The 16,387-nt window shown below is 39.3% G+C and overlaps 1 protein-coding gene across 1 annotated transcript in view; it reads right to left on the bottom strand.

Annotated features, from left to right (window-relative positions):
* Nucleotides 1–16,387, bottom strand: part of LOC127448402 (sodium-dependent noradrenaline transporter-like) — a 41,649-nt gene that overhangs the window by 15,090 nt on the left and 10,172 nt on the right. The window contains exons 5-9 of the mRNA XM_051710890.1: nucleotides 7,555–7,693; nucleotides 7,260–7,394; nucleotides 4,479–4,582; nucleotides 430–554; nucleotides 100–212 (exon numbers count right to left, since the gene is read on the bottom strand). Coding sequence (XP_051566850.1) covers nucleotides 100–212; nucleotides 430–554; nucleotides 4,479–4,582; nucleotides 7,260–7,394; nucleotides 7,555–7,693 — 616 coding nt within the window. The remainder of the gene's footprint in view (nucleotides 1–99; nucleotides 213–429; nucleotides 555–4,478; nucleotides 4,583–7,259; nucleotides 7,395–7,554; nucleotides 7,694–16,387) is intronic.

Genomic DNA, 16,387 nt, shown 5'->3' on the forward strand with positions numbered 1-16,387 from the left:
TGAGATGAAAAAGACCTCAACTTCTTTATATAGCATTAAAAAAAAATACAAACTGTTTGCCTATAAACCAAGACAATACCAATATTTCTTAGTACTCACAGAGCTGTCAATCCCAAGTGTCAGTAGCATAATGAAAAAGACTATCGCAAAAAATGTAGATCCAGGTAGAGTTGAGATCGCTTCTGGGTAGATGATAAACACAAGTCCAGCCCCTGCACATAGAATACACAATCACTACACAGATGGACACTGTAAAACTCCAGCAAAATCATACAAAGATGAAATGAATGATTGTCTGTGGTCATACTCTGGTTAACCACAAAAGGAAAAGGAGGAGACAGAATGCATAGTGTAAAACTGATAAACACATGACTAATAGATGATACAAATATAAAATGAAAGGACTGTGAAGTTGTGGGAGCCACAGACCCTCAGTGGCCACATCCTTTATGTTGACACCATGCCGATTAGCCATATACCCCAGTACTGAGAAGATGGCAAACCCTGAGAAGAAACTGGTAATGCAGTTTATTGTGCTGGTCAGGAGAGCATCCCTGCAACAGAGTACAAGATAAATGTATGCATTAAGCCTCATAAGCCTTAAAACAACTGAACAGGATCTACAATATGAATACTTAAAAGCCACAGTAAGGCAATGCTAAAGCTGTGGCTTAGCCCTAGTGTGGATCAGCTTGGAGTTCATATCAAGGCTCAGACCACGTCCATACTAATATTTTCATCTGAAAACTCAGTTTCAGTTTCTGAATCTAATAGATTTCCAAATTATGCTGGTACTAGTGAGCATTTTCAAACGTCTCTGTTTTCAGTGGAGGAAAATGCTGTTCCAGTTTTCAACTCGAAAACACTTGCTGCAGAGCACAAACAGTGACGTTTGGCATTGTTTTTTTAAAATCCTGTTGTCATGGTCCCAAAGTGTTTGGCAGTTACAATGACTCTAGATAGCTCTTTTAACCTTTTAACAAATTACTGAAACTATCAATTCCCTACAGACACACCATTTCCAATAAGCAATGTAACAAAAGAATATCTCTTATACCTAAACGATTAAAAACCTAGACTTTGCAATAGCCTGACTCATCACCAAACAATTTAAACAATTACCATAACAGAGAATGCTTTAAACAAAGAAGAAAGAATATAACAAAAATGCCTGATTTGAATGATTTCAAAGTGCGCAATCCAGAGTGGAATAATTTACTGTAGTCTGTAAAGAAGCACATAAATCTGAACAGCTATTTCAGCTGGGGCCAAATCTTGACTGCTTGTAAGTTGCAATATACATTATTATCATCATAGCCAAATGCCAAAGAGCTGGACTGCTGAATATTACTGTATGCATTGATTTATTTAAATGTAAAACATGTGAACATACAAAAGGGCATTTTCAATAGTTATTTTCTTGTAAGAAACTTTTGAAAACCTTTTGACATAACTGTAGATGCTAGGCCTTTGCAGGACAACTGTGTCCGAGAGAGAAAGCACAGGTCCAGCTTTACCATATTGTGATGTGAAATCAATATTGATTGCTGTAAGTCTTTAACATACTTTAAATATGTAATTTACAGGGCATCAGAAACATGATTGCAAGTGTGTTTGAATATTAATCTAGTTTTAGACAAGCTGGACACTCTCAAGACCTGTTGTGTGCACACAGGGACCTGGTGCTCAGGCACCTCAGCCGGTTGGGGCTTCAGGTCAACTGGGAAAAGAGCAAGCTCTCCCCGGTTCAGAGCATCTCTTTTCTCGGGATGGAGTTAGACTCAGTCTCTATGATAGCGCGCCTCACGAACGAGCATGCGCAGTCGGTGCTGAACTGCCTGAAGTCATTCAGGTGGAGAACGGCGGTCCCACTGAAACAGTTTCAGAGGCTCCTGGGGCATATGGCATCCTCGGCGGCGGTCACGCCGCTCTGGTTGATGCATATGAGACCGCTCCAGCACTGGCTTCAGACTCGAGTCCCGAGATGGGCATGGCACCACGGCACACACTGAGTGGCCAACATGCTGATCTGCCTCCGCATGTTCAGCCCTTGGACAGACCTTGCATTTCTGCGGACAGGGGTCCCCTTAGAGCGAGTGTACAGACATGTCGTTGTTACGATAGACATCTCCAAGTTAGGCTGGGGCGCCGTGTGCAACGGGCATGCAGCCACGGGATCCTGGACAAGGCCGCAACTGCGTTGGCATAGCAAGAGTGGAGTGGAGTGGAGACTCCACCCCTAGGTGGTCCAGCTGATTTGGAGTCAATTCGGCGAAGCACAGGTAGACCTGTTTGCTTCCCAGGAATCCTCCCACTGCCCGCTCTGGTATTCCCTGGCCGAGGCTCCCCTCAGCACAGACGTGCTGGCATACAGCTGGCCCCAGGGGCTGCGCAAGTATGCGTTTCCCCCAGTGAGCCTGCTTGCACAGAATTTGTGCAAGGTCAGGGAGGACGAGGAACAGGTCATCCTGGTGGCACCCTACTGGCCCAACCAGACTTGTTCTCGGAGCTCACGCTCCTCGCAACAGCCCCTCCCTGGCAAGTTCCCCTGAGGGAGGACCTCCTCTCTCAGGGATGGGGCACCATCTGGCACCCACGACCAGACCTCTGGAATCTCCATGTCTGGCCCCTGGACAGGACGCAGAAGACCTAAGTGGCCCACCACCAGTGGTTGTAAACATGATCACTCAGGCCAGGGCTCCTTCTACGAGGTGCCTGTATGCCTTGAAGTGGCGTTTGTTCGCAAATTGGTGTTCTTCCCTAGGTGAAGACCCTCAGAGATACGCAGTCGGGTCGGTGCTTTCCTTCCTGCAGGAAAGGTTGGAGGGGCAGCTGTCCCCCTCCACCTTGAAGGTGTATGTGGCCGCTATAGTGGCGCACCATGACGCAGTGGACGGTAAGTCCCTTGGGAAGCATGACCTGATCATCAGGTTCTTTAGAGGCACGAGGAGGTTGAATCCTCCTAGGCCGCGCCTCATTCCCTCGTGGGATCTCTCGTCCCGTGTGTTGTCAGGTACGAACAGGTAAGTATGCGGGGCAGCTGGTCGAGTGTACCGCTTGCGTACAGCAACTTTCCCCTCCCGGAGGGGAAGACGTGCGCTTTTTTCCCACATGCGAGTTCACGAGACGGTGAACCCTGGATGTGTTTCCTCCTCAGCCCTGTGGCAAGCGAATTCAGCTGAGAAATTCGGCAGAGAAAAAAGAAGAGAAGAGGCCATGGCTGGCACAGCCTGTCCCCACTATGAGTTCGTCTTGTCCCTGGGGTGCAAGGGGCCGTATGACACTTGTGGGGCGTTGGGGAAGGTTACGTGGGGACCGTGTGCACTTGCTACGAGGCACGCAGTGGTCTGCCTGCACCTGCACCGCCAGTCCACGTAACACAGTTAAGCTGGTTGTGGCGTTTCGTATAGGGACCCCTAGTGTCACTACACTGACACAACATCGAGTGAGTGACAGATAGGGAATATCTTGATTACTGTCGTAACCTCCATTCCCTGATGGAGGGAATGAGACATTGTGTCCCTCTGGCCACAACTCTGAGCTACCCGCTGAAATGGCCGGGACCCTGTCTCGGCTCCTCAGCGCAAAACCTGAATGAGTGGTTGCTAGCCAGCTCCTTTTATACCCGTATGTCCGGGGGAGTGGCATGCAAATTCCACTCGCCAATTCCCATTGGCCTTTTCTCAAAGATCAGAGGTGTTTGGGGCTCCCAAGATCGACCCCTAGTGTCACTACATCGACACAAAGTCTTGTTCCCTCCATCAGGAAATGGAAGTTATGACAGTAACCAAGATGCTTTCGTATGTGTACCCTAATGTAATTAGATTGATTTAGTCATTTTTTGTAATATTTTTTTTTACTTAAATACAACCAGTTCATTTGTACAGTGTTACCACATGAGGCACATTGTAGGTTACTGGACAAAACACCTTTTCCACCAGCATTTTGAGACCAATTAAACTGTTTATAGAGTGTGACATATGAGACAGAATTGTATATTATTAATAGGCTATATGATATAGTCCTTTAGAGCCACAGACCATACAGCCCATTTTTTATGTGTTATGACTATTGGGATCCATGCAGTCCACAAGGTGACTGCCACCCTGCTGGTCCCACCAACAACTTTTCCAAACTATTATCTCCGGAAAAGCATGCTGGTTTTCCCAGGAGAACTCTGATCCAAGAACAAACATAGCCACAACTTCTTAGTCTCAGTGGACTTCCAGTGTTAAACTGCAGCATGGAATGGTGTTAGGCTAACAGATCAAGCAAAAATCAATATATGCTCTGAGGTGAGATTGTGTGCACAATTGAACATGTATTGTCAGGTAAAAAGCCAGTTTCTATCTGCCCATTATCTGGATGCTGAGAACTGGACATATTTTTAATGATAGAGATAATAAAAGACAAAGCAGACCTTAATACAACACTGGTTATAGACAGTCTTTAAAACTTATACCATAGATTTGTCTTACCTGTAGCAGTTATTGTTAAATTTATTGTAGCTTGCAAAGGCAATAAGGACCCCAAAGCCTGCTCCAAGAGAATAGAAAATCTGAGTAGCTGCTTCAATCCATACCTACAGGAAAACAAAAATTTGTGATAACATAACCTTTATTTGTCCCTGAATATCAATTGTAGCAATGACATAAAACAAGGTACGCAAAGTCAGTGGGCAGGACCATGAAGTTTTTACATTTTCATGCAAGCATGCGCTAAGTAAGCAAAGCAGTTTAATTCTGTTATTGCAACATCTGCTTCCTATTATATATCCATTATATATTATATATTATATATCCATATTATATATAAGACAGCCTATTCATAAGAATTTGGTAGAGTGAATGGGCTGTATGTAATGAATTAGAATAATAGAAATATGGACCATTTGTGTCTTACGTTCTTTTCAGCAATAACAACATTCTTGCTGTGAACTTTCTTTCATTTTGTCTGCCATCGTTTCAGTACTATGGTGTTTAGTAGTGAAATCCTACAGAGGAAGTTTTTGTTTCCTCCTGTAGCTGTCTTCGTACCACAGTGTATGTGTTCTTTATCTGCCTGTCTCACCTGCGTTCTAGATGGTTTCACAGGACGCTTGATGCTTTGCTGCTCTCCCATTGTTTATTGTATTGAATATTTGCTATATGTTTCTCTGTTTAATATTTTCTGTTTAATTTCTGTACAACAGTGGTGCTCACACTTCTACGCATGGAATGAGATATACTTTTTCATAATGTTATTATAGCAAGATCTACCACAAAATATATACATAGTAGGTACAGTAGTAAAATTTGATGATTCTCTATTTCTATTTTGATAACCACAACGAATAATAATATTTTTTTTTTATTATTATGTAAGCATTTATGAAGTTCTCAAGTAATTATTCAAGACAAGTCAACAATCTGTAATCAAATAAGAACAACAACAACAACAACAACAACAAAAGAATAAAAAAGCAATAAATAGACCAAACAAACCAATTAAAAACAATAGAAAAAATATAATAAAATAAGAAAACAGTGCTTTATTAACAGCTTTAAAAAATTAACAGCAGTAGCCTGTCAAGTTTTCATGTAAACATTCAGAATGAAATTAAATGTAGCATAAAACTACTGGTCTTCAATATTTTATATTCCATTAATGCTTTTAAAGCTACCAAATTTATCCAGCCAAGAGCAGTGAGTGGTTTATTTGTTTTCTTGTTATTGTTGTTTCATTAATATTAATGACATACTTATCAGCGGCAAGTCTATTAGGTTACATTTAAACTTCAAGTCTGACATTTTGATAAAAATCTGCTTTTTTGTCCCACTGTTAACATTCACTTTAGACATTACAGACTGTAGTTACATTAATACCTCACCATGACAGACATTTTTGGCTGAATTTTGAAGTGTATTTGACAGTTTAGGCATGTAACCGCATTTCAACAATTGCTCTTGGAGCACACGGGCATGTAAAGCGCACACACATAGGCTGCCTGTCAGTCAAACAGCACGTGGCTACAGAAGCAATGAAATAAAACGTCAATCTTTAATATTTTTGCTCTCTCTATTCTCTTTCCTATTTGACCTGTTATCGAGATTGACCAGTGGTTTTCTTGCGATCGTGATCAACGTAATGAGCAGGTCTGCCGTACAGCATCCTTGAGATTTGGAAAGACGCTATACAAAATAAACTTATTATTATTATTATTGAGCTACTGACACACAAATTATGGTTTTAAAAGTGATTGATAGCTCTGTAATATCATCTGCTGGTGGAATCCCCAAACTGCAAATGCAGGAACTGATTTTAGACTTTGCGCTGAGATTAGATGTGCTTCTCAGACGTCTTAGAGCAATTACCTGTTTCTCATGAAAATAGCAAATTACGCTTTGCACAACTTCATTAACATCCAATACACTCACAGTTTGCATGGATATGCCCACAGATAGCGCAAACTATTCCACCCATGCCCACTTGCGCATTGTGCTCTCACGAAAACTGGATAAGACATAGACATTGTGTGTGTTGCGCTGCACCTATCGCGGTCACAAAAATAGAGCCCCGTATTACAATACACAAAGTACAACGTTATCAATTTGTCCTCACTAAAGGAACCCTATAAAAGGTACCCCAGGGCAAGGTCTGAAACAATCGATAGAGAGGATGGGCACTGTTGGACACGATGGACTTTGCTTTTCTTAAAAACTTTACTCAAACTCACCTTTTGTACTCCAATAATTTTGCTACAGGTGTTGACTACCCACATTAATGCACTTTTTTTGTTTCACCATTATTGAGGCAAACCCACAAAGAAATGAAAATGTCAGAATAAATTCAATATAAGCGCTATAGAAAAGAGAACTTTCCCAATGTTCTTAAACAAAAGAAACATTGCTGACCTATCTTACACAAGTTATCTGTATCTCTTTCAAAAGTCAACTTATTATCAATTATGGTGCCTAGGTACTTATAACTTTTCACTAGCTCAATGGCTTGTCCATCAATTAGTGTGCCAGCGATAGCAGAAGGTTTCCACCTAAAGTCAATACAAATCTTTTTGGTTTTATGAACATTAAACTCTAAACATTATTGCGACCCCATTTTAAGAAGTGATCATTTTATTATTTTATTTATCCCCCACCAACAGGCTCACTACTGTGTCATCGGCATATTTCAAATGAGTGATAATCGGTCTGAAAAAAAACAAAAATATGTCTTTGTGAGATTTATATCTGGAAATGTGCTGAACATGAGCATGAACTTACTTGAGGGTTATTGAGCTTCTTTAGGTCAATATGGAGATACGCCCTAATTCCATTCATTGCACCAGGGAGTGTGATGCCTCGAATCAGCAACACCAACAACACTATGTAGGGCATAGTAGCTGTAATATACACCACCTAAACACACACGCAAGCACAAATAAAACTCTGCAAATACAGATATACAATATATATTGTATACATACAGCATTTAAAAAATATAAAATTAACTTAGACAGAATGGCCTACAACACACATCTGTACTACATAATTATCATTTAACACTGGAAGTTTGTACCTTTCCTGATGATTTGACCCCTTTCCACAGGCTGAAGTAGAGGATAAAGACGACCACGACAAGGCAGAGGGTGAGATCCCAGCGAGGAAAACCCAGGTCATGGATGCCTTTACTCTCATAAATGTGCAGCACTCCGCGCCTATAGAGAAGAAATGGTCAGTGTACTGTAATTAAAGAAACTTTTCATTTTAATTCAGTAATTGTTCCTGTTTATATTCGCTCAATCTGACATACAGGTTTTGTGATGGCAGCAATTTTATGGGCTTGTTATTCACTTATTTTGAATACATATCCCAATTATATTAAATTCAATACCTGATTTAAATGTCTTATTTTTTGGACACTTTTATCCAAAGTAAAGTTACATCCCTGCACACATTTAAAACAGAAAAAAATAATAATAAAATATCTCATAACCTTTTATATCAACAGTAGATATTTACATCTATAGGTCCATTGGCATAGAGGACGCCCCCTAAAATCACGTTTTGTGTTCAATAGATGAAAGAAAGTCATACAGATTTGGAATAACAAGAGGGTAAGTAAATGATGACAGAATTGTTTATTTTTGGTTGTACTATCCCTTTAAACCAAACCCACTGCAGACTGTCAGTTTAAACTTTTTAAATGTAAACATTAGAAATCTAAAAAGATTTAAAGATCTAAAGGCTTTTACTGGGAGATCACCTCTTATGTATACGGGAGGGATTTCTATATGTCTTAAATACTAAGGGATGTTCTTTCAAATGAGGATATCATAAAACCTTGTCCAGATAATTAAAGGTCCTATAAAGAACCTTTTATCATCAACAATAGAGAATTTAGTCCAGACCAAGACTGTCTAGGGAACCACGTCTTGTTATTGCACCACATTCTTACGCCCTTTCATGTGCTTTTTATGATATGCACACTCTTATTTTATGACTGTGTCCTGTGTATGGTCTTCTCTCCTGCACATACACACAAACTCAATCTGTGTCACACACTATCCTTGCAACCGATTTTCCAGAACATAAATTATCCATAATTCCCTATTTCTTTATAAGGTTTATGGCTGCATAAATAAAAAAAAGGGTAAATAATAGTGGAGACAAATGGTTTCTCAACTATCCAGTGATGAATATTATTGCCGGAATCTGCTAAAAATCCTCATTTGAGCAAAATATCTGCATACACCCTCTGAAAAGTGTCTCTGTAGAATGGGATCTAAATGATTCCTGTGCTGAGGTTCAAAGAGGAGAAACAGTAAAGGCCACTGTTCTTATATTATTAACAAAGCCCTATAGCACTCTTGGAACACTCTTGGTTCATGATTCAGGATTTAGTAGCCTTGACATGAATGAAATATTCTCTCCAAATATGAAGCAGACTTGATCTATCTCTTTTTAACTTTAAAAACCAAGCTTTAAGACCCAGAATTTCAGCCTAAGCACAGTTGTCAAGTGATGTGTCATTCCTAAATGATTGATATTTGAAATTCTTCACCATCTCTCCACCCTACCGATTTATTTCCCAGATGTACAATTTTCTGTGTAATATGCCATAGGTTATTTTATGATGTTGACAGTAACAATAAAGGATTCAATGTGGATCAGATACGCAGGTTTGGTTTCGCAACATTCCCAAACATGTCCATATGGGGGAAAACTGTATCCAGACTTTAAAGATGGGGAGAGTTTGAGATTTGCTCAACTTCTCATGAATCCATCAGAAGGGTAATTTAGTCCTGTACTGAGGATAAACGTGAGTGAGGCCCACAGATAGATGGGTGATGAAGCTATTATGGCTCAGCTAATGAGGAAAAGGAAAACCAGGTGAACCCTCAGGGCTCAAGGCATGGTCCAATCCCAGTCCGCTTATTAAGGAACTGCCATTTGAAGTCTCCAGTTTACATCATCTTTGCTAATAACATCATGCTGTGACCTGCTGACTTGTCTGTCTTGCTACAGCTTGACCTTAAATACACTCTCAGTGACACTTAATTTGACCTCTGGCACTTTAACATACAAATCCAGTACAACAATGTTCAGTGTCATGGTTTGTCATGAATATAAATAATTTCAAATACGAGCTCCTTTACACTTTAAGATGTATAATAAATAATTTGGTTATACAAGGGAAGTTAATGAATAGCATGTCCATGGACTTAAAGATTTTAGGCTAAAAATTTAAATGAATGCATAAAGGAAAGTGTATGTGTTAGGTCTTGTAACTGGTAACCATTTTTTTTTTTTAATCACCAGTTTGCCTTCACTAGTTAAATTTAAATGGTCTTGCGGGGTGAAAGAAAAAAATATCTATATTTTTAAAGTTCACATATTCCATATAGTCTCATTAATAAGAAGTTTTGAAAGCTGCATGCTTTTATTTTGCTAATAAAAGAATTAGCAAAATGCTGTTTAAAATAATTTTAGATGGAGTATTTATGTCTTGCTGTGTGACATGTCAGGTCAACTACCTATAATTGTTAACTTATTTACAATTCCGAAAAAGTTGGGACAGTACGGCAAATGCTAATAAAAACAAAAATAAGTGATTTGTAAATTCTACTCACCCTGTGCTGCAACACATTATTTGATGTTTTACTGTGAAATGTATTTAATTATTTATTTATTTTTAAATATAAACTCATTTCAAATCACACGATTGCAACACACTCCAAAAAAGTTGGGACAGCCGAGTGTTTACAACTGTGTAACATCACCATTTCTTCTAATAACACATATCAAACATTTAGACACTTAAGACTCACATTTGTTAAATTTAGCAAGTGGAATTTTCTCCCATTCATCCATTATGCAGGTCTTCAGCTGCAAAATTGTACGGGGCCTTCATTGCGGTATTGTGCGCTTCATAATGCGCCACACATTCTCAATTGGAGACAGGTCAGGACTGCAGGCAGGCCAGTCTAGCACCTGAACTCTCTGCTTATGCAGCCATGCACTTGTAATCCAGGCAGTATGTGGTTTGGTGTTGTCCTGTTGGAAAATGCAGGGACATCCCTGGAAAAGACGCCGTCTGGATGGCAGTATTTGTTGTTCCAAAATGTATACATATTGTTCTGCATTAATGGTGCCCTCACAGATATGTAAGTTACCCATGCCATGGGCAATGATACACCCTATACCATGACAGACCCGACACTGATAACAGCTTGGATGGTCTTTTTCCTCTTTGGCCCGGAGAACACGACATCTGTCTTTTCCAAATCGTCAGACCACAAAACACAATTCCACTGTTCTACTCTCTATCTCAGAGGAGACCGAGCCCAGAGAAGTCAGCGGCACTTCTGAACAGTGTTGACGTATTGTTTCTGCTTTGCATGTTAAAGCCTAAACTTATACCTATGGATGTAACAGCAAATGGAGTTGATTGACAAAGGTTTACCAAAGTATTCCCAAGCCCATGCAATGGTATCCAACAAGGGCGCCTGCAGGATTTCATCTGAGGGTATGCACAGAAATCTGCCTAATACAATCTTATATCTAGGGGATCTGGGGGCATGGTCCCCCAGGAGAATTGTTTTGCAAAAACAACACCAAAGGATTAAATTCTGGTAACTTTGAGAGAAGCATTTTTATTTATTTTCTCGAGTATGAGTAGTGTTCATGTAACTATTGGCTAAAAGCATTTCTTCCAGTAACCATTCAGAACAATGAGTTCTCACGCTAAAAAGCAAAACGCTCGGCAATGAATAGAGCAGAACGCAGGTGTCTTAAGATGCATTTTTATCAGTTGAAGAAGTTCTTTTTAACTTGACACAGCATATAAAAATGCAGCTTCCGTGAGAGATGCTAAAACACACTGAAACGTGGCGCAGTTTTCAAAAGACAACCATCTAGCCAATGTTTACATGAAAAAAGATTGAAAAACAGCACGAACTGGCGCAAAAATACGTTGGTTTTGAACAGCTCCTTGTTCACATGACACAGCACTAGCTGAAGTTTCTCAAAATGACCTCTCAAAAATGCAGCATTTTGTTTCAGTTGATTGTAGGTAAATTTCCACTTTATCCAGCGCTGTTTGCTCTGTGTTCATAAATATCCCGATACTGTTTTACTGTATCCAAATGATTCAGTAAGAGTGCGCTCTGAACAAATTGTACTGAATCACGAATCGATTCAGACCATTTTGAAAGCCAATTCACTGAAAAGAACTGACTCAAAAGTATTATTCCTTCACAAATTGGGCATCGCTAGTTCTTTTAAACAGCCAAAAGAAATATGGGACACACTTCATGATTGCTGAAATATTCGGAGAGTAAATGTTTCGGAGCGCTCGTGGTATGCACAGTGCATACGGCCATACAGCTTCAGGTGCCACTGATATCCATTACATACGAATGACGGTTTTTAAGACAGTGATGTCTGAGTGATCGGAGATTACGTGCATTCAGAAATGGTTTTCCATCAGGACAACACCAAACCACATATTGCACTGCCTGGATTACAAATGCATGGCTGTGTAGGCAGAGTGCAGGTACTAGATTGGTCCGCCTGAAGTACTGACCTGTCTCTAATTGAGAATGTGTGGTGCATAATAATGTGCAAAATACGGCAACAAAGGCACCCGAGACAGCCAAGAGATAATATTGAGTGAAGAGATGAGTTTTTAGTTGTGATTTAAGTGACGATAGATTGGTGAGTTAGGGAACATTAGGGAGTTTTTCCTTGCCACAGTTGTCTTATGGCTTGCTCACTGGGGGAATTAAGGCATTATTGTCTGTAAAGCTGCTATAAAACAAAGTGTATTGTAAAAAGCACTGTACAAATAAAATTGACTTGACTAGTGCAGTTGACTTCATGTACTGTATAGCAAAATCTCAAACCTGATCGATTTGATTGTTGCACCGCATCTCACTTTTTTTAGTGTCTCGTGCAGGACTGCCATATTTTTAGATACCGCGTCAAGTTAAAAAGAGCCTTAGCTTGTGTTTAGCACAGGTGCACAAAGATTCAACGTTCTAAAGAAGTTCAGGCTGCATAAAGGAATTCATGTGACTGTTACATTGTTCCACATAATTCCAGATTGTTCTGCACCAAGCAAAGCTTGGCACCTGTAAATGGTAAACCAATAGTTTTTTCCTTGTAAAAACTGTGTATGTTTACTGTTACTATACTGTTACTCATGTTGCCTATGATGCTGACATAAACTACAGCCTATTGCAATACATTTATTTGCTTGGAGAAGAAATTATAAAGAGAGTGAGCGATTTGGGTTTCGGGCTTAAAATCTCACAGTACCGGTCGGGCCTGTTAGGGTCGGGCTTATTTTTAAGGCCCGTGCAGCAGACCTCTAATCCCCTTAGAACTAACAGAATGATGTGGCAGAATCAGGAACAAACTGGTCACCTGTTGTTCATGCCTTGCCTTGGATATTGACTTTTATAAACAATAATAATGGAATCATCAGATTTATGTACTTTATGAAGTCCAAAGCTTGGATGTTTACTGTGTTTACAAAAGACAAGACTGACACATCATTGGTACATAGTGCAAAACTGGGTGCTGCACAATGCCAAAATTCCTTGCCATTATATATAGTCCAAACATGCACTTATAGACAAAAATCAGATCTGGAGCTTCCTAAAGGCTAATTTAAACTTACTGGGGGAGCAGGCTTCTTTTAGTATGCCTGACAATGATGACAAAATGCAGTGATGTTTTTGTTCTGCCAAGGTGTTCGTTTGCTGACATTTTTCATGTTCTCCTCGCAGCTGCATCAGTATCAATATTACATAGCACACTGAAAGTTTGAGTGATCACGTCTATCATGCGATGCAAGCTGGCTGTTTTAATTACCTGAGCAGTAGTAGACAACCACATTTAAATAGGAAGAGAGTCTTGCTATCTGCGGAAAACCTAAAACATGTGCATTTTGGCTTTTTGCGTAAACTCGGCATTTGGGAGTTAGACATGACTCACGCAATATCCAAATACTGCAAAACTAAAGTACTGTGTTACACGACAAACTTCCATCTACAGCTGGCAATATGCACATCTTTTACTCTCAAACACGGAATGAAATTAACCAACAGACAGGTAATTTTTGAACAGTGTAAGGTCATTTAGCTCACGACCTGTACGTTTTGCACCTCTGTTTAGCGCTGTCCACTTGCCATCGGATCTCCAGAGATGAATGTTAATACCATTTCTGAACAGGACAAGACCGACATTTGACAAGAGAAAAAAAAAGTGGCCAGTGCCACTTGTTTGTCTGATTTGAGGTTTGTTGAGGTTTCCCGCTCATGAGCACAGCGTGAGCAATTCTCACAGAATGTGCATATGAAGAGTCTATCTTCTCTGTGCCAATGGCCTGCAAACAGTCTATTTCTTTATGTGAGCACTGCAAATGATCTCAAGCCATCTCAGGAGCTACTCTGAGTTTAAATCACTGTACATCTGTGCATGGATTGTAAATAGATGTTTATGTGAATTGGATAAGGGTGGATGTAAAATTGGGTCAAAAAAGTTATCGCTATGGGCTCGCTATCAACCAAGGTGCATAAAATGCCAAAGATCTGCAGTGGAGGCATCATGGATATCACATGTGCGGGTGAGTTGGACTAACTATAGTAAGAAAATGCAATTGCAAGCTAATTTATCTTTTTACTTTTCACTTTGCAAATTATATTTTGGACTGCCATAATCTGTGAAACTTTCTGTGTTTTAAGAAATGTGGCTTAAAATATGGGCTATATGAGTTACATTTAAAATTACTAATTACAGTTTCATATACATATGATTATTACAACTCTTCAATTGAATACAAGAAAAGTGTGTAGATATGGGTTGTGTTTGACTTTTTGAGTTATGTTTTTTAAACTCAAATGTAAAAGTCTAACTGTTGCATACTTTAAAAACAGGGTTCGATTTTGTTTTACTGTTTCCTATAAACAGCTGTTATACTATGAGAAATTCAATTTAAAATTAACACCTTTCACGATATACCTGTATATCATATCACGATATGTATTGTATCAAGATCTCTGTATTGTGATGTGTATCGTTTCTTACAGAAGTATATTTTTTTATATGATTCACAACATAAACTCCATAAAGACAGCATGGCCATGAAAAATGTGTGAAGACAGTGGTTTTTATGAAGTCAGATAAGATAAATTACTAAACTAAACTAAATCAGCCAAAAGTGGAAGTGGCTCTGTGAAGTTTATTATGGCAAAGAAACAATACAGCACTAAAAGCGGCAATCCACAGTGAGAAAGACCTGGATTATTGCCATTAATTCAGTGGGTGTAACAGTACGTTAAACACAGTGATGTCACCCTCAATGAACTAATTTTAAAACAATGCTGTGCATAGTATAAACGCCAGCTTAGTTCACCTAGGGTGCTTTAGTTCATCCAGGAGCAAAAATTTTGGCTTCTTCCAAAGTACAAATTAAGCTTAAGTCTCTCTCATTGGCTGGGTCAGGACAGATGTGAGTACAGACAATTCAGTAATTACATTAGTTTGGCAAGTATCTTGGCAAGCGTTCCCTCAAGAGCTATCCATTCATCACAGGTCCTATTCTTGCCAAGCAAAACCCAAACTCGTATGATTTCAATAATATCCTCAGCCATGTGCTCTCAGCCAGAAAACAAACCAGAACAGAACTATGATATTATTTGGTATCTCTTCACAGCTTGCTAAATTCTGGAGTGTATTATGTTTGTTTTCATAGCAAATAACAGAATCTCTAAAATGTTTTTTGTGAAGCCGCACATTAGTGGTTGTTATTTACTTAGTGTAGTGCTTGCTGACACAAGTTCGAATTAAGTGTTGTTTTGATTTTTGCAATTTCTGTTCATCCTTTTACAGGCAATATTTGTGAGACTTCTTACCTTTATATCACATTACTCATTAGTAGTTGCTAAACATAGTAGTTCTTTGCTGATTTGAAGTAGGTTAATTACTGAAACACAACCCTATGGTAATTTATTAAAACTTCATGATTTTCATTCATTGGATTTACTATTTTTTAAGGTTCAATTACGGTTAAAATCTAATATAAGATTATTATTTTTTTTTCTCATAATCTACTATTTCTGTCTTTATGACATCAGCCCAGCATTAAATCTGAGACTGAATATGATGTAACATGATTTTAGTAATGATGAGATAATTAGATTTAGGACACCCACTGTGTAAAACAATACAACAGAGCAGTAACTGTTCATTATTCTCAACAAACAGTGATAGACTTAGACTTGACAAGATTAGCAGAGACAATGTAGTCAAAGGATATGTCGGTGATGCACAAACTGATGAAATTTTCTTTGTTGAGCTTGTCATATGTCTTTATTTTTGCTTTTGTCTGGTTGTCAGTTGTTTTCAAAAAATGTGTGGCATGAAGGTTTGTGTGAGGCTAGTGAACTTAGTGTGTTTGATTGAGATTCAGGATTGACAGCTGCTGGTTAAACACCTTTTTCTGTGATGGATTTGTGGCTCTCGCTGTCATTTTTAGCTGTTCTGAGCAGCACGCTGCTTAATCTAATATTCAGTGTAAGGCACACCTGCAGAGTGTGTAACTATGCTATATGTGTGACTAATGAATGTTCTCTATTGCCCTCTGTGCTGTCCCAAGATGGCAGGGTTACCGGTGACCGAAGACTATTATAATAGAGCGTGAGGGAGGAAGAGCGCAGGAAATGACAGCTTTACACATCCCCTCACAAACACAAGACAGCTGGGGAAATGACACTTCAAAGCACTGCTGGTGGGAAACCAGTCCAAAACATGGAAGGAGAGCAGGATAGGGAGAAAGTGAGAGAAATAGCTAAACAGTTACTGAGAACAAGACAGAGTCTACAAGACATTGTGAGAGAAAAAGA

This window comes from Myxocyprinus asiaticus, chromosome 1 (assembly GCF_019703515.2).
Source record: "Myxocyprinus asiaticus isolate MX2 ecotype Aquarium Trade chromosome 1, UBuf_Myxa_2, whole genome shotgun sequence".
Taxonomy (NCBI): Eukaryota; Metazoa; Chordata; class Actinopteri; order Cypriniformes; family Catostomidae; genus Myxocyprinus; species Myxocyprinus asiaticus.